Source organism: Dendrobates tinctorius, unplaced genomic scaffold (assembly GCF_039654945.1).
Source record: "Dendrobates tinctorius isolate UK_male_01 unplaced genomic scaffold, ASM3965494v1 ptg000086l, whole genome shotgun sequence".
NCBI classification, from domain to species: Eukaryota; Metazoa; Chordata; class Amphibia; order Anura; family Dendrobatidae; genus Dendrobates; species Dendrobates tinctorius.
Genome location: NW_027361754.1, coordinates 46750242 through 46773600, shown reverse-complemented (window position 1 = coordinate 46773600; position 23359 = coordinate 46750242). Strand labels below are relative to the sequence as shown.

The 23359-nt window shown below is 42.9% G+C and overlaps 1 protein-coding gene across 3 annotated transcripts in view; it reads left to right on the top strand.

Annotated features, from left to right (window-relative positions):
• Positions 1-23359, top strand: part of SAMD11 (sterile alpha motif domain containing 11) — a 185779-nt gene that overhangs the window by 147865 nt on the left and 14555 nt on the right. For all 3 annotated transcript variants that reach the window (XM_073585349.1, XM_073585351.1, XM_073585352.1), the window contains exons 7-8: positions 4765-4926; positions 13676-13826. In XM_073585349.1, coding sequence (XP_073441450.1) covers positions 4765-4926; positions 13676-13826 — 313 coding nt within the window. The remainder of the gene's footprint in view (positions 1-4764; positions 4927-13675; positions 13827-23359) is intronic.

Genomic DNA, 23359 nt, shown 5'->3' with positions numbered 1-23359 from the left:
AGTGAGCATGTGCGACCACCACACCATTCTACAGGTCTTTAGATCAATAGTGAGCATGTGTGACCACCACACTATTCTACAGGTGTGTAGATCAGTAGTGAGCCTGTGTGACCACCACACTATTTTACAGGTTTGTACGTGACCATAGACAATGATTGCAACAGTGGTCACGCATGTGCACTCCATAAACAGGGTACTCTGGCACTTCTATTGTGACTGCCCATTTAGGTCCAACCCCCACCAATTCCTGTCTACCATGGTTAATCATTTACTGGTACTTGATTTTTTTTTCTTATGGAACCTCGGCGTTGGGATTTGAGGAAACGCATGCTCGCCTAACCGCTCACAGTGGATAATTACACTCCGCTCTGAGCAGTAGAAAAAATGTGGTTGAAAAAAAAAAACATAGCAATTAATTCTCTGAGCTTCTCTTCACGCTACCAAACAAAATTAATCAGAAATAATTAGTGTTTTTATTTTTGGAGTCTCTGTAGATTCCTTCTTTTGTATTGAGGTCTCCTTGAATCATTCTCATTATAAGACAGTCCTGACACAATGAACCCAGTTGGAGACCTTAAGGGAAAATACCCTCTTTGGCGTTAACCCCTTTAGTGCTGGGCTATTACTGGGTGACTTTGGTCTCCAGATAATTTTAGAGCGTTCTCTCAATGTGGAAATAAATGACAGAAGCACTGGCCGGAATATCAACATTCAGAAGCCAATTCCACCTATTTCTACTGGCCAGACAGTAAGAACAAAGATGCAAAAAGTTTGGCTCCATTGGAAAATTTCTAGGTGCGCTGGTGACCTGGGACTTGTCCAGCATTGCTTTAAGTTCAGATTAGGCCATTGCTTTGGGGAATAAGATTTCCCGGATAATGATAGGGGAAGCATTACAATAATTCTGATGAGCATCACTCTTTAAATTGAAAAAAAAAAAAAAAAAAAACCTTGTGTCCTCCGCCATTGATTTGAAAAGAATGATAACTGCAGTAAAGACTGACACAACCGACAAAGGCAACGTAAATGTGCATAAATTACTAGACGTGACATAAAGATGGCTCAGGAACTTGTATTTGCAGGGGGTTTTTTTAAGTTTAATTTAGGGGGAGATTCTTTTTTTCCTACTAACCTTTAAAGGATCCTCTTGGAGAGGTCTCCAGCACTCAATAACCTATTGTAAGATAAGTAGTTTGGCCGCCGTCCACTCTATGACCCATTCAACCTTTCCTGCTGCCGGGAAGACCGTGGTGCACTTGCTAATTGGCTGAAGCTTCTCCTTCAGTCACCAGATAATTATTGTTCTCGCGAGTCAGTGGGGAAGGAAGACAGACAGACAGATGCTGCTGTCTGGGCCATCCACCGCCTTTCTGGTGCCTTTCGGAGATTTGGCTGGATCAATGTCCAGTCTTTGGCCATATTAGCCGGTAATGACCAGAACAGACACCGGAAAGCTGCAGTGAGCGCGGTATTAGAGGGGGCTGAGGGCATTTAAAGCTCCAGATCAGGTTTTGTCTGGACTACTTGATAATTACAGATCAATGTCTTGGCGTTTTCTCTTTTTTTTTTTTTTTTCCCCCTTTAATCCAAAGAGTAGATTATGGTGTCAACCTGTGTACTACAAGGCACATCTCGGATCCTGGATCAGCAACTGTGTAATCTCCCCAAATAACGTTTAATGACTAATCACACGTGGCTGGAGAATTTTTGTGTATAGTATGTGATGCCACCTACTGATCGCTTCTCTCATCTCCAGTGTATAATAATATTAATAATAATATTAATTCTTTTCCTTGATAGGGTCTTTAGAACTTGGTTCTCCATCTTTCTCTGCCAATCAGAAGTAAAGAGCAGCTTGCAAAGAATCACCTTAAGTATTTAGGATGAGTTTTTGGTGATTTTGTTTTTTACGCTGTGTATTTTTGAAAAAATGCAAGTGACCTATTTTACTTAAAGGGTACAAAAAATCTGCAACATCAAAAACTCACAAAAAAGCTCATTGTGGGAACGTAGTCTGAAAGGTTTTTAGTAAACTTTTTTTCTCTCCTTATGCGTCAGAACTTTTTGCAGCAGTCATCTGGAGGATTCCAGGACCATATTGATTAAGTCTGATACCTTTGGCAAGAGAATAGCAATAGTCTCTACTTTCTGTCACTTTACAATCCCTTCGATTTACCACCTCTTTGAGATACTAAGTGATGCCATCTCTTGGCATCACAGACTTGGCCCTATCTTGGATCTCATCATACCTAACAGACCGGGCATTCAGCGTCTCCCACTCACAAACCACCACCTCACCGCGCCCCCTATCTGTTGGAGTCCCGCAAGGTTCAGTTCTAGGACCACTGCTCTTCTCCATTTACATCTTCGGCCTGGGACGGCTCATAGAGTCCCATAGCTTTCAGTATCATCTCTATGCCGACGACACACAGATCTACATCTCTGGACCAGATATCACCTCCCTACTAACCAGAGTCCCACAATGTCTGTCCGCTATTTCATCCTTCTTCTCCGCTAGATTTCTAAAACTTAATATGGACAAAGCAGAATTCATCATCATTCCCCCATCTCACTCGACCAACCCAATAGACCTATCCGTTAAAGTAAATGGCTGCTCACTCTCCACAGACCCACAAGCTCGCTGCCTCGGGGTAATCCTTAACACTGATCTCTCCTTCAAACCACATTTCCAAGCCCTTTCCACTTCCTGATGACTTCAACTCAAAAATATTTCACAGATCTGTATATTCCTCAACCAAGAATCTGCAAAAACCCTAGTCTATACATCCTCATCATCTCCCGCCTTGACTACTGCAACCTCCTTCTCTGTGGCCTCCCCTCTAACACTCTCACATCCCTCCAATCTATTCTAAACTCTGCTGCCCGACTATCCGCCTGTATTTTTTGAGCACGTCGAAGTCACTCAGTTAGCACCCGAGCATGCTCAGATAACACCTTATCACAGCACATTCACTCATCCCTACTCTCCACTAATGTTGTCAAAGGGAATAAAATCAGAAAATGACCTATTGTTTTCATCCATTTTTTTATGCTTTTTTTAACGAAAATGTTTGTTTATACAAAAACCCCAAAAACAACAGAAATCCTGCAATTTTCACACTGGCCCCTAGGTCTAATGCTGGACTCGTACTTTCTAGGTTTTTTTTCTTTAGCAATCACATGGGCTATGCCTCTGACTCGCTGTCTTGTATAGAAGAATCTTCTAGGCATGCTCTGATCTGGGCAAAGGTCATTATAGGAAGTAGGAGTCTAGTATTTGACTTAGTTACCAGTGTAAAAATTTCAAGATTTCATTTTTTTTTTTTTTTAGACTAAATATAGTAACACCAAACAAATGTATTTTTTCAAATATACATTTACCATAAAATCTAAACAATAGTTAATTTTCTGATGACACATTCCCTTTAAAATATGTCACTGGCCTCCAGTATCTGTCTCTTCTGTGTACTGGGAAGAGTTCATCTTTGAAGGAAAGTTGTCGAAAAATTGTCGCTTTTTTTTTTCTGGTCGATTTCTGCATCTGCAGATCACTTTATAAAGGCAATGAACACGGTGTCCTTCAGACTCGCTTGCTTCTATTCATTGCACAGTCCTCGCAGAAGGTCTCGCACACCCACTAAAGCATTTTATGCTTTTTAGAGGATCGTCGCCTCATCTGTTCGTGTGTTTCGTGCCCTGGAAGCGTCACACTCCCATCTTTATGAATGTAATTGCGTTTTCCTTCCCCCAAGGCTGGCTCTGCCTATTTCCAGAAAGGTCACTTGAGTCGTGCGTGTGCAGGTGACGGCATACTATAAATATACGCACAGGGGCGTCGGGAGATAAATTTTTGATTAGTCTATGTACCCAGGTGTGCATCTACATTGCGAGGTGCAGGTGTGAGGCTGGGGAATATTGTGTTATGTCCCATATCGGGGATGGACTTATTATTATTAATTACATTTTAGGAGCCAGTTAGACCAAACCGGGAGCTTGTTTTATTCTCTTTTAGCAGCCTGACAATAAAAGCTTCCTTAGAAGTTTTTTTTTTTTTTTTTTTTTAAAGTTTAAAAGAAGCAGAGGTTTAAATGTAAAAAAAAAAAAAAAAAAAATTTGGCATCCCCAACACATTTTTAGACTTGAGATTAATGCTTAAGCTCTTGGACATTCTCAGTTTTTTAAGGAATAACTTTTCAATCACTGGGACCCCCACAGATCTGAAGTACCCTGTGTGAATGGAGAACTGGTCGATCATGTGCACATTCTTAATCGGACCGCTGGAAATAGTGACATTTCGGTCAGCCGGTCTTCAGCACTCCCATAAGAATGATCAAACACTGCTACGTTCACACAAGGTTCTTCAGAGACCTTGTGATCGGTGGGGGTCCCAAAAGGTCAGTCATGTTACTCCTCTTCCACATCCTTGCTGTCCTCTGCCTGGCTGTCAGACAACTGACTGCAGCAGGATCCTCTCCCCATGGCCTCTCTGCACTAGTGCAAAAAAGTTTTAAGCCCTAGCTCATGAATTTCTAAGCCCAAAAAAATCTGGAAAAGATCAGCAGTAGGTTAACAGCTGTTTTCGCTAAATGATTTCTTACCGGACTGTTTGTTTCAGGAACATGCAGAAAATCCTACAAGAAAATTTCTAAATTTAATCTCCCTTTAGGACACACACGTTTTACCTTGTGTTGGTAACTGTTGCGATGTCATCAGCAATTTTATATGCCTGAAAAAGTTTTTAACTTTTTTTTTTTTCTTCTGCAGAAAACTCCCAGACTCCTTTGCTGGAGGAGCCTTTGGCTCAGATGACCCCCGAGGAGCACTACAGACGTATGATGTCAGCACTTAATGAGCATGGCAGTTTTGAGGAGCAGCAGCAACGGTTGTACCAACTGGCCAACACCATGGCCGTACCTACGCACAGTGGTAAGAATGGGCCAATGTCTTCTTTTGTGCAAATTGCCAACCGCTGCGACAAATGTACTGATCAGTGAGACAGGAGCTAAAATGCTGAAACCACAAACCCACGGATGCGCTGTATGATATCACCTCTGCGCTCGTGAACATGTGCGGATATTGGTACAGAAGAGCGTGTCCATAAGCGTGCTGATGGCTCCAGTGATATCCGTAAAGACACAGTCACTTAAAGTAACTCCAGCTGGTTTCACCGGGATGAGACTGAGATTCGGAGCGCAGATTTTAATAAATCAAGGCCACAGCTCCGACTAACCCGTTAGAGCTTTGATTTATTAAAATCATTACTCTCAATCGTGACGGAGAGTCAAGGGGTGGCCTTGATTTATTAAAACGCACCAGCCAGAAGGTGGGGGAAGGGATTCACATCCTCAGAAAGTGACTGATTTCCTGAGCTTAAAAGCCGCTCACTTTATCAGCCATAGAGGGGGCTTTAAATAATAATATGTCCCATTTGCTACATATATACATTATATATAAGCATTTAGATAAATTAATCTACTTCTATTTGAATGCAATTAGAACTATTATCTCAACTTGTAAAAAGAAGAAACTTTGCAGTTTCCTAACCAAAGAGCATGCGCTTGCAAGCTTTTTTTTAATTTTCTTTAGAGCTTGTAAGTGCAGATCTGATGTTGCCAGGATCTATGTGCTTGTGCTCCTCCGATACTGCCTTTTAATAGGCGCCTGGTAAAGTGTATGGTAGAGCATGCCGCTGGTACTAATGGTCAGGAGCACATCGCTCCCCAGCCTTCAGGAAGGCAGGGAAGCTGTGTGCTGCTGAATATAGATTAGAAAAATTTTTTTTTTTTTTTTTTTAATAGTGGACAGATTTGCAGAATAAAATGAAGCAAAGTTGAGTGAAGTTTTAGTGCAAGTGATACATACCCCTGTACCGCAGAAGAAATGCAATATACTTGCGCCCTAGGGGAAGAAGATAAAGGGATTTTACTTGCAGCGTCATGTATTCCGTGTAATCCATATTGCAGCTGCTTTTTTGACCTTTTCTATAGATCCAGAAAGGTATTATACAGATCACTGGGTGGATCATGGCTAGAGCTTGATCTTTGCATGTAGTAAGTGGAGAGGAATTCCCCTGGGGTCTATTCATTAAAATTTTTTTTTTCTCTTTTAGCTTGGTTAGGTTTGATGATTTGTGTCTGTATCGCTTTGTCAATCTAGGAAAAATAGTAAAAAAAAATAATTAATTAATTAATTTCCAAGCACCAAAATTTGTGTTTATTTTCAGAAAATGAGAAATGGTAAAAATAACAAAAAAAAATGCAGTTTTTGGAGACCTCAAATAATGCTAAAACAAGTTCATAATCATTTAGAAAATACAATACCAATGTTTTAACTTGGCAAGAGTTCAGAAATCAATATTTTGTGGAACAATCACAGCTTTCATGCGTCTTGGCATGCTTTCCACCAGTCTTTCACACTGCTTGTTGGGTGACCTTATACCATTCCTGGTACAAAAATCTACACAGTTCTACTTTGTTTGATGGCTTGTGACTATCCATCTTCCTCTTGATTACATTCCAGAGGTTTTCAATGGGGTTCAGGTCTGGAGATTGGGCTGGCCATGACAGGGATTTGATGTGGTGGTCCTTCATCCACACATTGACCTAGCTGTGTGGCATGGCGCATTGTCCTGCTGGAAAAACCATTCCTCAGAGTTGGGGAACATTGCCTGAGCAGAAGGAGTCAACTGTTTTTCCAGGATAACCTTGTATGTGGCTTGATTCATACGTCCTTTGCAAAGATTCACCTGCCCAATTCCAGCCTTGTTGAAGCATCCCCAGATCATCACCGATCCTCCACCAAATTTCACAGTGGGTGCAAGACACTGTGGCTTGTACGCCTCTCCAGGTCTCCGTCTAACCATTGGACGATCAGGTGTTGGGCAAAGCTGAAAATTAGACTCGTCAGAGAGAATTACCTTACTCCAGTCGTCTATGGTCCAATTCTTATGGTCTTTGGCAAACTTCAGCCTGGCTCTCCTTTGCTTCTTATTGATGAAAGGCTTTTTTTCTAGCTTTACATGACTTGAGCCCTGCCTCTAGGAGCCTGATACGAACTGTTCTTGCCGTGTACTTCACCCCCAGCTGCCATTTGCCATTCCTTTTGTAGGTCACTTGTTGTCATCCTGCGGTTGCTGAGTAACATTCAAATAAGATGACGGTCATCCCGGTCAGTGGAGAGTCGTTTTCGCCCTCTGCCTGTCTGTAGCTTTGTTGTCCCCAATGTCTACTGCTTGACCTTGTTGTAATGGACTGATGTTTTAGAAATTTTAAGGATGGAGGCAACATGATGCTCACTGTATACCTCTGCTAATAAAGCCAGAATTGAGCCCTTCTTTTCCTCACTCAAGACTTTTCTTTTCAACTCCTTTGGCATGGTTAAAAGGTATTTTTTCATTCCTATCACTTTTGGGATATTCCTAGCACTTGTTTTGCCATCTAGCTTGCCCTATTGCAAGAGGATTGTGAACACCACAGCAGGGTTTCTTATACTTTCCTTCGTTAAATAAGATTTGGTTCAGGTGATCACCTAATCAGAAGCACATTAAGTAGAATGAGGTGTACTCTGGTTGGAATTCAACTGACGCTGGAATGGAATGGCTGTCAGATATGTAGAGAAGCTGATTTTTATAAAACTGTGCAGTGGTCTCTTAATTTTTCCCAGAGCTGTATATATTATTCACATATTTTGGAGCCGGATGTCTTGTTGTATCAGCTCCTAGAAGGAGGCAGTTTATCATTTTATTAGGGTGCCACAATATCTCTAAGGCCGGTTTGATTAGCACCATGTTCATGCATATTGTGTCAGATGACAGACGCCTGGCGACACTCTGCATAGGGACTGAGTGCATTTTAGTACATACCTCTATATTGTGACTGCCATCTATAATTAAGGAATGGGTGAGTGCAGTATAAATTACTTTTTGGGGTGAGGCAGTGTTTGCAGCGCGCCCTCTGGTCTCTCTTCCCGGCAATCGTGATACCAATGCAGGTCCATGAAGATTTTTATCTCTGCTTTCTCCTGTCTAATAATCCTGCCTTCTGATCCTGGCTTTACCCGCAGCCTCTTGGGCTTAAAGTGTCACTGCATGTGATGTTTCCAGCTGTCAGAGACGGTGGTCTGCCTTCTGCACATTCACAGAGGCAGTGGGGGGGACGGAGTCAGGGCACCACATGTGGGACCGTCACCGATCACAAGCGAGATAAGCGACATGTCAACAGAAATTACAGGAATGCTGAAAGGATTTTATTACTAAGCTGTGTCCGGTGATTCGCTATAGAGAAAATATCACACATTAAACATGATCTTATTCTACTGGGGACCATCACTGTCTATTACTCATACGTGGCGTTTTTTGGAAAAATTTCACTTTTTTTGGTGTATTTTCTCGCCATCAAAAAATGCTGTAAATGTGAAAAGGAAAACAAAATGTAGTTTAGCTTTTTTTTCTTGTGTATTCCTACTGACTAGTCTATGAGACCTAAAAATACATAACAAACATTTCCTGCAGGAATTTCATCCTGCGATGTAGCCAGTTTTCTGGTATTTAAAAGTCGTGATTCATTTTTTTTCCTTCTTAAAGGGGTTGTCCGGCCTTAGTGTACAAGTATGTAGTCACCGTAGACATGTACTCCAAGGCCAGACAGCCCTTTTTGAAGTCTTTTTTTTTTGTCCTGTGGTATTCACTGACTTTTTGTGCGCCAAATTAATCGAAATGGCACACGCAATCTTTAACCAGTTTTGTGACTTTTTAAGTGGAATAAAGAGCAAGTTCTGCTAAAATGTTGTAAAGTTTGACTACAGTTTCAGGCGAACATATAAAATCACTAAATTTTGTTACTTTTTGAAAAATCGCAAATGATGAATCAGGCGAAAACATTTGCAGAAAAAAAAATAGACGAACATATTTAAAAAAAAAAAGTTAAGACTTTAAAAAAGGAGAAGACAAAAACGCAAAACACTGAAAATTCTGGCACAAACGCAATAATGAATCAGGTTTATAGTGTCTTACATCAGCCCTGCCAAGTTTCTAAAATGTCGTGCTTTTTTGGCACCGTCAATCATGGACGGACATATTTACTAAAAGTAAAATGTGGCGGAAATCTACTGCTGATCATCGCTGGCAGATCTGACAGCTGCGGCAAATTCTGCGCGTGACCCTTACTAAATTTGGCCGTTCTTAGGCCATGTGCACACGATGCAGATTTGCAGCGGCTCCGCAGCGGATTTTACCGCGCAGAAACGTTGCATATCCGCATTGTGATGTACAGTACCTTTAAAATGAATGAAAAAAAAAAAACGCTGTGCAGACGCTGCGGATTTTTCCGCGCGGTTTTCCTGCGGTACAAAATCCGCAGCATGTTGCTTCTTTTGTGCGGTTTTCTATCTCCCCTGTTACCAAATCCGCAGGGGGAAGACCGCAATGGAAAACCGCACAAAATCCGCATGAAAACCGCCTGAAAAATGGAAGAAATCCGCAGGAAAAATGCAGGTCATTTGACCTGCGGTTTTCTTCCATTCTACACGGAAAAATCCGCAGGGCTCAAAACTCCGTCTGCACTCAGCCTAACTCCAGCTGATTTCTCTGCCATAAGAAATACCAGTCTTGATGAATCGGCCCAACCTAAAAGATACCAGTTTCCGGAAACGTTGGGTGACCGTCAGTGTGATGCCCCACAAAGTTGTCATCCATTTGTATTTTTCAGTAAAATTGTATTTATTTAAGCAGCGATACGATTACTCCGAGTATCATCGCCAGAACTTTAGTATTCATCGACCGTTGTTTCAAGAAAAAGTGGTTGAAACGTTGAGAATCGCGGTGGAATTTTCTTTAATGATTTTTGATTTTGTGTTTAGATTACATGCAGTCCCATTCAAGCTTCATTTTACTCCCTCCAATGTTTGATGTCTTGGAGAACGCTCATCCCGGGCAGCGTCGTACATGCTGTTATCTTGCATTATGTGGACCACATCCTCCCCCTGCGTCTTCCTTCTTGTCATTTTTCGCGCGCAGTCTCTCTCTGGCTGTGCCCTCAGTGACAGTCCTGTCACTCTGCTCTGACAGGGGAAACTGTGGCTGCACTCGTCGCAGGTCATGCTGAAGAGAACAGAAGACGTGGCGTGGATCAGGAGTGACTTTTAAGGGGACATTTAAAGGGATTGTCCACCTTCTGTTGACCTTTTTTTCTTCCTAAGTGTATTTATTTTTGTCATTGGGTATTATTACAAATGTTGCACTGTTTGCCCATTATAGTTTCTGTGTATTGCTGGTTGCAGAATGAGTAAACTGAGAATCTCATCAGTGAACTTGTTGGTCGGGATTGAAGCTCTTTTATCTGTGTTTTTTCGGTGCTCCTCACAGCTAATTCATGACCACAGATCCCAACAAAGTTGAATGTTTTGTAAACAAAAGGTGCAAAATCTTTAGAGGAGTTTCAAACCCGCACCGATCAGATATTGAAGACCTATCAAAAGGGTTCATGCAATCCTGTCTTTTTGAGCCGGGGCGATTAAAAAAATCACACCTTGCCCGAATTTGATCCAAACTCCCATTCAGCTATGTAAATCAATGAGTGCATGGAAAAAATCCAGCTGCACTCTGATGACATCTGAGTGCAGTCCGATTTCCACAGACTGGCACAATGGAGAAGATAGAGAAATTTTGTTCTCCATCTTCTCCTCATTTGAGAAGATCAAATCACACGATAATCAGGGTGCTGTGATTAGTATAATTGGCCCAATTCTCTCGGATGAGAGAATATACACCCATCTGCCCTGCTCTAAGGATAGATCAATATTAAAGTTCCAAAGAACCCCTTTTAAAGAAACCAAACTGACATTTTTTTAATTAATTTTTTTTTTTTTTTTGCTAAATTAAATGGATTAAGTACGGTAACTCCAAAGAAAAAAATCACCAAAATCTGGCACAGAGGGGGCTGGTTTTTGCACACTGGTAGTAGATGTATGAAATATACCAGAGGCATCTGACTACATTTTCAGGCTATATTCGGTGGTGGTTGCTAGAAAATGGGATTTGGCGCTTTAAGATTCTGCAACATCCAAATGTAAATTTGATTATTATCTCTTGGTGGTCAGACAATTTTAGCTCGCAGACTATTCAGGCTGCTTCTTCTACGTTCGCTAATGCCCCTTCCCCCCCTCCTATCTCTGTGGCTTGCGTTCCTAAAAGCCGCCAGCTCTGACAGGCTATGACACCCCCGTGACTGCCAAGCGCTGCAGCTGGGAAGCCCCCCCAGGCTGAACTGCCATATCTCATCTACACCGTGCATCTCACAGATCGCTCAGGATCCAGCTACACAGTTGGTAACCTCGAGCCTCAGACTCCACGATCTGTGGCAGGCAGACAGAGCCCAATTCAAAGCACTACCTCCAGGCGACATGATCAGCACCCCTAAGAAGGCAATTAACCGAGCCGTGTTAATTGTGTCTGGGCCATCTACGCCTCTAATGATCATTGATTGCGCGGCTTCTCCTTTGTCGTTACTACACATAGTCCGGGATGCATTGTGCCGGAGCTGATGAATGAGGCTAGCCATTGATCTGTCATAAATGTATGTCTGTATTAGCATGAACTTTAATATTGTGTCCGTCTGAAGTAGGTTATGTTCACACATGCCTGAATCGGCTGCAAATTCCTACAGATTGTGTCCAGATCCAGACAGAAAATCTGCACCATATGAACATACCCTTAGATGGTCTCTATCGTTTCAATAGTAAAGTGACTGTAAGGATGCATTACCGTTTACAGGTTTTCAGTCGCCAGATAAACAAGCAAAACACTTGATTTTCGGGCAAATTGATTTTTTTTTTTATGCCCTTGCTTAAAATGGCTATGCGATACTTTTATATCAATGACCTATTCTCAAGGATAGGTCATCAATACCACATCGGTGGTGGTGTGACACCTGGCCCACGCTCCTATTATCTTTATCCGATGCCAGCAGTGGCCGGATGTGATCAGTCGCGGTACGGAACGGCACAGCTGCGACAACTGCGGGGTACTGCAGATCGCCTCCTATTCATTGGCCACTATACAGTTGTCGAAGCTGTGCTGTTCCGCTCCACAGCTGATCACGTCCATCTGCCGCCAGCATCGGGAACAGCTAATAAGTAGTGGTACTTGGTATCGAAACCTCATTGATGTCCTCTCCTAAGAATACACCCTCAAGTACTGGACAAATCCTTTAATATGCATCAGTCTCGGCAGCACATGAGCCTGTGTTTAATAGGAAATTTGCTGCCGAGAACATGATTTTCTTTGTGCACGGAATAATCTGTTAGCTGTTATTCTGTGTGGTCGGCTATTAAATTTTGCGCCAATTTGTAAACCGGTCCGCAAGTGTAACTATACCTCAAGAAACTTTGGAATATATCTAAACGGAGAAATATGCATCTATTTCCAAACTCTTCCCCTCCCCCCTGAACTCATCATTCTCCCTGATATACAGCTAAAATTTGTCTTATTCAAGACCATATAGGCTGCCAGCACATTGAGGTATCCGAATACTGTTGTCTATTGAAATCTATAGAGAAGGGATGGGGGAAGAGAATATTGAAAGACAGAGAGATGGTACTGCTTTTTAGTAAGTGTTTTATCCCACCCCTTTGCTGGATTCACAGCCACATTGCTCAGTACTGCTGTATAATGTCCTATATGCTGCTTCTGAACATATGATGAATAGCGGCAGGAGAGTAGGAATCCTTCATTTCTCTGCTGCTGGTCTCTACCTACTAGCTCAGAGACAACTGAATAGATAGAGGCTGCAGGATTCTGTTCATATAATGGGCAGGAATAGTGTTATTCCTCAGTTACTTGCATCTATTCAGAAATGTCAAGTACTCTTTAAAAAGGCCATTTGTAGCAGCCTGATTGAATGTTTAGGGTTTTTTTTTTAGCAATTGAGAATGGCACGAAGAGTGAGTTGTAATATTTGTCTAGTCAGATTATGACACACAGCAGGTTTTATTCACATTTCTTCCTGCTTTGCCTGGAAGATCACTTTTATTTAATGGGATCACACTTTTTTTTTTCCATTGGCAAAACTGGGATTTGATCCCGAAGAGAGAAGCGGTAATCCTGGCCTTATGAACTTAGATGAGAGTCAAGAACTCAGGGTGCTTTGCGTTGGGGAAAATGACTTTGTGTCCAGATCTTGCCGCCGATAGCCACGTGTCACCAACAATGTTCAGAAGACATCATATTCCTTATTAACGTAGAACAATGTGTCCTGTAATATAGTGAAATAATTTTCTGGAGCTAAAATACCCTTTTTTTTTTTTTTTTTTTAAACTTGAGAAAGGAAATTTGGTCCATCCCTCCGCCCCTCTCGCAGCCCCCCACTCTGGTGGTGACTCAGTGAGCTCTGTATGTTTTCGAGTTAGGTTCAATGGCAGAAAAAACATGTGGTTTTGATTGTTGCGTTGTGAGAGAAGCGGAGAAAGAAACCGCTAAAGAAAAGGAAGATAGAGAAGTAAAGAGATGGAGAGAGCGTGTGATGAGGAGCTGGATGGTCTCTGCGAGCAGCCAGGTAATGGCGGAGGAATGTGAGGAAGAAGGATGGATGGCTTAGGAGATCTGTCACGAGGCGACTTGAGAATAGTTTGCAGCACTGCAGGGTGTTTCAGCTTGACACCGTTTCCGCTCTTCTTTTGGCAGATCTTCTCCGGGCCCGACAAGAGGTGGCAGCTGCTGTGGTGCGAAACCCGGGAGCAATGGAAGCTCACATACCCACCTCCAGTAACAACTCGAGCCAGAGAAGGAAGCAAGGCCTGCCCCAGCATCGGGACACCTCCCACTTCACCGACAGGTAGAGTACGACCCACACCGGCGACACCGCGCATCTGATGTCTCATTTAACCATTTGTAAAGGAATGTAAGAATATATATATTTTTTTTTTCCGTTTTCAAATATATTTATTGAATTTTTATAAATTATAAGGAAAACAGGGGTAACAGGAAAAGGGGGACAAGGGAAGAAATAAAAAATAGAGAACTCCACATTGAAGTTAGAATTTATAACTTTCAAACCAGACTCCATATATATAGCACAACAATCTACTAACTTACATATAAGCCGAGTTCCAAACTGCCCATTTTAGATGGTACTTATGTAAGACATTGTTATTGAATGCGAATCGTTCTTCTATCAGGCTATGTGAACGCAGAGTGTCAAGAATAATTGGAAATGAGGGCACTTCTGTCTTTTTCCACCACATAGCGATTTGATCTTCATTACAGTAAATATGTGCATCATTACGTATCTGATGGATGTATCTACCCCCTCCATATCCAAGGATAAAATTACCATCTGGGGAGACATCTCGATAGAGTTGGGTGACAGTAATTTAACGTGTTTTTTAGTTTCTATCCATAAATTTTGCAATTTGGGGCAGCTCCAAAAGAGATGAAATAGGTTCCCCGGAAAAGTACATCCTCTCCAACATAGGGAAGATATCCCATCACCTATAGTTGGTGTGTAATACCATCAGACTAGTATCTTATAATAGGATTCCTGCAGTAAGAATATATTTTTAAAGGGGTCGGCCGGTATTATAAAACCTTGTCATTTCTATCGTTCTGTAAAAGATCTGTCTCACACGTAGCATCTGGGAGTGGACGCTACCCTATAGGTCAACGTCCGACCCTATAACAAGTCCAGGGATAAATGCCAAAACAGAAACTGGTAGTTTCTGCATTTTGCATACTTTTCTCCCATAGACAACCCCAGCTTAATCAATTGAGGTCCCCAATTAAAATAAGAACAATAAATACTCCCCTCCCGCAGCTGCTCCATTCCAGCATTGCCGGTGCCGCTGTTCCCGGAGAGTGGCATGACTTGTTGTGTTATGTGCTATTGAGCCACTCATCAGCTGCAGCATTTCTGTTTTGTACGCCCTGACGGAATATTGATGAGATGCAGATAAGGAGCAGAGGACACAAGTCACGTCACTCTATGTGAGCAACTGGCCGCTGCAGGAGGTATTTTTATTTTAATTAGGATGCTGAATTCATTAAAAAGGGGTTGTCCAGTAGTAGATAACCCTTTTAAGCAGAAATAATATTTTACTATGTTGCTTCAAGAGTGTCGTGCTCAGCCAGCCAAACTGTACTCTACACTGATGAGTAGTAAAGATCCTGAAACAGGCCTTCTGTGGAAGAGTTTCCGGCTTGGCATTTATCCCTGGTCATGCTGCAAGGTTTGTTAAAGGGTTGTACACTGACTTATTATAAGGTAACTACCTCTTTAATGTGGTAGAGAGTTTCTTCCGTTCTGTGAGCGCTAATATGCATACTTTTTCCCATGAAGCATTGCGTATAAGACTCCATACTCAGCTGGACCTGTACTTTCCTCCATGTTGCTTTCTTTCACAAACAGTGATTCCACCTTTCTGTAGGTTGGAACCAGTATTGCAGCTCTGCACTATTGAAAGAAAAGGAGGTCTAGCTGCAATACCACATACAACTGGTGGCCAAGTGTGGCACTGTTTAAAAAATCTTTTTTTTTTTTTTTTTTCAAATCTAAATGGGCAAGACCTTTTTAAGGTGGTGGTCTGTATCGAGTGAAGCTGATATGAAAAGGTATTTTTTGGATTCTCTGGGGTATGGCGGATGGGAGGCAGTGTTTATGGACACAACATATATAAAAGTGATCGATCTATATACACCTAGGGCAAAGATGAAGTTTGTCCTGTATTAAATACCCTGGCCAAACCACATACCCTTCCAGCCCCCTTCCCAAATCTCCCATGTAGACCCAGATTAAAGGGTCACATACATCCGTCTAACGTTCCGTCTTAGTGCATTAAAGCCCAGAAATCTGGAATTACAGTAAACAGCAGGAATCCTTATTAGCGTTTTCTTCTTGAGCAGATTTTGTGCTTGTGGCTTTTGTCGCACCTAATATCTAAAATAAAGGTTGTTATATAGTAGGCGAGCGGTGGTTCAGGCTCATTTCCTGCTAGCGGCTCATCCAGCATTTGTGTCACAACTTGTACCAGCTTTGTGGGACCCGGTGCCTGATGAATAACATTAGAGACTGAAAGGTTCGTTATGTGCGAAAGTGAGTAGGAAACGATGTGTGGGCAATCACAGCAGCCTTGACGCACGGCACACCAAGAGTGGGATTGTGCAAACTTCCACTTATAGGCGTCTCGCACGGCACCTCCTCAGGCACGTGTATGATGAGAATTAGGTCATCAGAACAGGATCTAGATAGAAAAGACTGGATTTACACAGAAAATAGAAGCTTGAAGGGAGTTAGCAAAAAATGACTGTTCAAAACAAGCATAGGCTTTTGGTGCACCCTTGTCATAGCCAAACAGTTCAGTGCACCTTCCCACTTACTTGTTTTCCATCTATCTCCACCCTTCTCTTCCTTGATTGACACATCTGGCCATTACAGGAGCCAGAGATGGAAAATACGTAGGTGGGAAGATGCACTGGCCTCAATAAGGGTGCACCGAGCGACTATGCTTGGTTTGAAAAGTCCCATTAAAGGGGTTGTTATTACCAAGAAGACCCTTCCATTAGCTTATTAAAACAGGCCCGACTTTTCCAAACTCTTGGCGATCGGCATTAGTTCCAGTACAATATTCAGTAACAATGTACCAATACCCCTTCCTCCATCAATTTATATGGGTTTTATCACCTGTCAATAGTTTTCCACTGTGAACATTTATAGCGAGATTACAGATTATATGTGTTGGTTGCCCTTTTCTTCATTTCTAGCTCTGACGATTGCATCTACGAAAATGGTCCATGCCCACAGACGCCACATGGAGGCCAACTCGGCCCTTACAGATCTGACCGTATTACGGCATGTGATGAAAGTTGGCAAAAATGTTTTTTACTTATTTTGGTTGAATCGGTCACAGAAAAAGTCTTAGTTACGGTACTTACCGGTAATGGGATTTTTCGGAGCCTATGACAGCACCAATCATGATATAAGGGTGCTGTCATGGGAGACCAAATAAAGTTTGAGTTACTTACCGGTAATGGGATTTTTCGGAGCCCATGACAGCACCCTTATATCGTGGTGCTGTTTTGGAACACTGAATAAAATTGTGTGCCCCAAGAGGAACTTGGTGCAACAATATGGCCATATTGCGTATTTGTACTACAGAGATGTGCAATATGGCCTCATCCAGTATTTGGACGGGTTCTCCCCACCATTAAGATTCATCACCTATGCACAGTTTTCTATGGTTTGGATATGGAGATACCTGTGCAGCGAATAAGAGATCGGGTCGTATACTTTTGGGCATCTCGTAAGACGATAATGGATCTACTGACGCAACCACTTTTTATTTCCATTTTTCCATAATTGTCCCTTTTGGCTCTATTGCCCTTTTTCCCCTTTGTTTCCTTCAATGTAGTCTCCGTTGTTACACAGGGATTGTTAGTTTCTAGGCGAGATTGGATGGTTTTAAGATGTTAATCTTGCTCCTTGGAAAGATGACGAGGCTTCTAGCTCTGGAAGGATGTGTAGGATCAGCCTCGGCAGTAGGATTGCATTAAGGATGACAGTGTTGTGGGAACGCGAGTGAGCGAAGGGGTTTGCACTTTGGCTAACCCTTCCCATCATGGGGAAAGCTGCAGACACAGACACGCCAGTTGTGGGGATTGCATGGTTCCTGTCCAGCATAACTCCAGGAAACCCTCCCAACCTCTGTGTGGCCTGGAAGTCTTCCAGGGAAGTCAGAGGAATAGATGAAGAAAGCATGTTTGGGTGGGTGAAAGAGCAGGAGAGAAGGGAGCAAGTGTGTCTGAGGAGTAATATCTGGCTCTGACCTGTACTTTCCATCTGGAAGGGAGCGAGACCTTCTCTATGCTCCAGACTTGAAGAGGGGAATGCGATGGTTGTTTATCACCAGATAAAGGATCATTGTCTGCGCAGGGCTGGATCTTCAGTGGTTGATGCTGGCAGAGGACTAGTAAATAGCAGTGGATTCCAGTAAGAAGGCGGGAGAGTCCTGGGGCTTTCTATAGGATCAGTGTTTGGCAAACAAAAACTGTGGTTGTGTTTTTTTTTGTTTTTTTTGTCTGGTGTAGACTTGGCGGGTGGGATTATCCAGTTCCCGGAGGGGCCTGGTGCCAGACCATTTCACCCCGAACGAAATAGCAAGACAAGCCGAAAACTCTTGTGACTGTCATTATGAAGCCTGTCTTAGACGATGTTCAACATGTCCAGTAATCTGTTAGAACGGATCTCGCAGCAATCCGTTGACCTAAAAGTTGTGCAGACATCTGCTAAAAAAAACTGATTCCAACAGGATCCATTATTTTTTTTTTTTTTTTTAACATTGAAGATCCGGTAAATGACCAGCAAGTAAAGAAAACTATCATTTTCTGACAGATGACTAAGTTTCAAATGGAGGGAACCATTTGGCAATTTAACGGATCCGTTTTTTCCATAGACTTCAATGTTTAAAAATGAATCCAGTTGGAATTATTTTTTTTAGCCGGATTGCTGCTGGATCCGTTCTGACGGTTGATTGCTGGAAATATGAATATAGCCTTAATTGATCTACCATGGTATATGGTTAAAAAAGATCTTTTACCAAAGTCCTTCTCAATAATAGTTGGGAGAGATCTTGCCATGTGCCGCACTCCGAAATACTCATAGATGTCATATCACCAGCACCAATTTCCCTCCCAACAGCTCAGACGGCCATTAATCTCAGGCCAGTCCTACTACTGCAGACCTGCCTGGCTCCTTTGCTCGGCCATATAGCAGGACCTGTCTACTATTTCCTGCATTGTTCTGGTCGGTGAAAAGAAACAATAGCATATGCTGCAATTTTTTTTTTTACTTCCATGGATGGCATGGATTTTTTTTCGATCATCCATTTGTGCGCACCTGTACACAGGTAACTAATGAATGAACACCGGATCCATTCATCTGAACAAGCCCTTATTTTCTCAATGATGGCGGTATTAGGTAAAAACTAACATTTATTTAAATTATAAAAACATGTCTCTTTTCCTTCGCAACAATGTGCACAAACATCTATTTCTAATTGTTGTTTTGCGCTTCTCCTGCAAAGGATGTGAGTACCAGGTCAATGCTTTACGGTTCCTTTCATCTATCAATTGCATGTGAATCTGTACACTAGGTGGCAGTGTTGTACCAGACCTTATGTATTGCTTTCTGGAGCAGATGAAGAAAAATCAATGTTTGGGATTTATGCAAGTTATGAGCTAGTCTATTATTGTCGAATCTACGCGGTTATCTGTGTGGTTGGAAGGGGTTAAAATAAAAATGAAGCCAGCTAGCCTGGAGCACATAGCTGGAGCTGACAGAATCTCACCCCCTCTTCCTCCATTCCCAGTTCCCTCCCTCAGGCAGGGTGCGTGAGTGGAAGGTAGATTTATGGCAGGCGGAGATGGAGGGAATTGCGAGGAGTTGGAGAAGGCTTGGCTTGGGTTTAAGATTCCATCCTATCTTCCTGTGTGGGAACACCAGGGGAGGACAAATTGGCCAGGCTCAGTCATGGCATCCAGGAAAGTCTTATCGCCATTCTTGTACCACGGCTCATATGTCCAGCATGTATGATATTCTGCGGTGCGGCCATTATAGGATCGGAATCAGACTTCCAGATTAGGGATCATCCGGTTATTGTTATTTGTACGCCATTCTGTCGTGGATCCGTTAGTGCCGGACTACAAAGCTGCAAATGTGATGGAGACACATATTCTAGATTACATCTGGAACTATTAGCTCATAAGCAACCGTCATTATGGTGCTACAGTTCCAAAAATCCGGAGTGGTGACTTTTGTATAGGATTATGGGGTCATGGAATATCTAGGGTAAAGCTGGGTGCCAGCCTCAGTGGTAGGTATGATGCCCATGTCACCCAGCCTTCCCAGAAGCAGAAGAGGGCAGGACAGCATGACTGCGATGCAATAAGGTTGTGCCGGGTGAACATTTCTCAACTCAAATTTATATAAATCTCTGCAATAAAATTCACCAAATTCTTTATTATATGGTAAAAGTAATTGTATATCCCCCTCTAATAAAGCATTAAGCCAAGGCTGTACAAGTATGTTTTATTCCAGAAACGGCGCCACTCTTGTACGGAGGATGTGACTGGTATTGCAATTAAAGCTCATTTCAAGGATTATTCCAACAGCACCACTCTCGTACGGTGGATGTAACTGGTATTGCAATTAATGCTCATTTCAAGGGTATTTTCAAAAATATTAAGTCATCGTGTATCCTGTGCTCCCCTTTCTCCATCAGCCCCCCTGTAGCCAATGAATTGAGGGTGCCCACATTTGCTGCATTCAAATTGGGAGCTCTGCAGACCCCTGATTCATGAATTCGAGAGCCCCGATCTCAGAATCTCTTGGGACCCCCATCAATTAGTAAGCTAAGAATCGGGGATAACTTTAATATTTTTGGGAATACAAATTGGAATAACAAACACAGCTCAAGAACAGGAGTGGACAAGAGCCTTGTACAGCCCCTTTAGTGATGTTTGGTGGTATTCTGTATAGATAATAAATGATTCCTTTACCCTCTTTTTTTTTTTAACCCTCCTACATTGGATACCAGAATCCGTGTAGGGACAGGACAGGGTTAAAAAAAAAGGCAGTGACTCGTTTTAACCGTATAATGTGCAACCCTGTAATGACTTTAACTATTGATTATTTGAAGGCCATTAGCGCTTATTGTTAAAGAAAAGTCAATACTTTTAAAGCCTCGCCAACCATTTGTCTCCTGTTAAAGGACATATCAAATTTAGCAGCGTGCAGCGTAAATCCCTTAATGCCGAGCATGGCTGTGGGAGCAGAAAGAGGAGAAACAGACACAGGATCCGAGGGCTGGAGATCAGCCATTCCAGTGTCAGAACCAAATCCGGTCTGTAGCCCCTTGGATTCCCGGGCTGATCTGCCATCTCTGCTGAAACCTATTTCACACTCTGGTATTAAACCAGAAAACCGTATCTGCATCACATTACTATAGGCAACTGCGTTAAAGGGACACTAAACCCAAAATCCAACTTATCGTTCAAATTGTAATGCAGGGTATTGTTCCCTGTTATCAGCCATGCAGCCCTGGGAGTGATAGGCTGAAATACTGTATTCATTAATGGGGTGCACTGGGGCAGTTCAGTCCTGGTAGGTGGGTATCAGTAATGGCGGGTTGTAGGGAACTTCATGGTGGCTTTCTTCTATACCATCTGCTGGTTGTGTGCGGTATTGCAGCTCATTCCTATTTACAATACCAGATGCAACCTAAGGAGAGGGGTGGCGCTGTTTATAGAAGTGAGCAGACATGTTTTTCTAATGCAGGTCTAAAGATGGTCAATAATTTTTCCTACACTCACTTAATTCTCAAAAACATTAGACATATCCATCAAGATGGCAGAGTAGATAAGTAGTTCAGTACTTGGCCATCCTAATGCGGCAGCCATGGCATCTATGGGACCCTTTCTGTTCACATCGTAGGGCACGGCCTACATTGTCACAAACGCCAATGTACATCCTCAGACGTTGTGCTCCCCTCAGGCGTTGTAGCCTCTCTCAGGTGTTGTGGCCCCCTCAGGTGTTGTAGTCCCCCTCAAGCGTTGTAGCCTCCCTCAGGTGTTGTAGCCTCCTTCTGGCATTGTAGTCCCCCTCAGGTGTTGTAGCCTCCCTCAGGCGTTGTAGTCCCACTCAGGCGTTGTAGCCTCCCTCAGGCGTTGTAGCCTCCTTCAGGCGTTGTAGTCCCCCTCAGGCGTTGTAGCCTCCCTCAGGCGTTGTAGCCTCCTTCAGGCGTTGTAGTCCCCCTCAGGTGTTGTAGCCTCCCTCAGGCGTTGTAGCCTCCCTCAGGTGTTGTAGCCTCTCTTAGATGTTGTAGCCTCCCTCAGGCGTTGTAGTCCCACTCAGGCGTTGTAGCCTCCCTCAGGCGTTGTAGCCTCCCTCAGGCGTTGTGCTTCCCTTTGGAATAGTGAATTCCTTCCATTGTCTTGCCCCCTATCCAGTAACAGGCATGACTAAACAATGGCGGAATAGACTTTTTACCAATCTGACAGGAGAGGACGGCTGAGGGCCACATTTCTACTGGTGATATAAGGGAGAAATGCTCATTAATAATGGACGGGAATGTAATGTGGATGTTTATTTATGGTAATTTATGCAATAATTCTATTTTCCACAGTCCTTGGTTGTAAAGCGGACAATAATGAGTCACCATTACTCAATCAGTGACTGACAGAGGGGGCTGCGTGCCCTCTATAATTACGGAAATAGAGGGAAGTATGTAAACCCTGCCTGCAAATACTGAGGGGTGACCGCTAGTCTCCGAATTCACCGCCTCCCCCCCCCCCCTCCAGGGGTCCATCAGGGACTGTTTCTATGGCAATGGTGCACATGGACCGAAGAAGGGTTAAGGTAACAGTATAATGCTCATTAACGCCTCTTGGCTTTTAGTTTGAGGTGTCCTGAGTGTGCATGAGGGACCCGTGTATGTGTGCAGAGGGCACAGGGTCGTCCATTCACTTCCATATAATCCTCACAACTCGTGGCCCCAGTGAGAGATTTACAACATGAGAGGTTCAGTCTCTGCCGCCATGATGCAAATGTGATCAGTCGATGCCTGTCAGATGGCAATAATCCAGTCTGGGCTGGTCAGGCCGGTCATAAAGCCTAGTGGAAAGTCTGCATGCCCATGGACAACTAAGCTTTCCAGTGATCGTATGTTCATTAATCTCTGGGTACCGGGCCAATATTTACAGCAGGAAGGCTGGTTCCAGTGACATAGGAATCATGGAGTCCCATAGCAGATATTTTAATTGACTCCCCCCTCCCCCCACAAAAAAATATATATCTGTTGGGGTCACAGTAGAGCATATCTCAACTTTGCAGCCTTTACAAAGTAATTTTACTCCTGCTGACGTCCTAGATTGCTTCTATAAAGTATGATGCCAACAAAATTGCCCCCAAACACAGTATGATAACCTCCATGGTGAATTCCTCCACATGCATAGTATAATGACCCTACTGTACTCCACCTCAACTCCCAAAGTAAAGTATGGTGACCTCAACACCGTATGATCCCTCATCTGTGACTCTCACACAGCCCTACATGCAGTATTACAGGCCTACATACAGTATAATGGCCCCCCACCTCTCTACACTGTACAATATAATGGCCCCCACACAAACCTTCATACTGTATAATTGCTTGCATACAGTAGAATAGCCTCCACATAGCCCTCCAATTATTATAATGGCCCCACAAAGCCTTCCATATAGAATGGGCCCCATATAGTCCTCCATATACTATAATGCTCCCCCATAATCCTTCATATAGTATTCTGCACTCCTCATGGTCCTCCATATAGTATAATGCA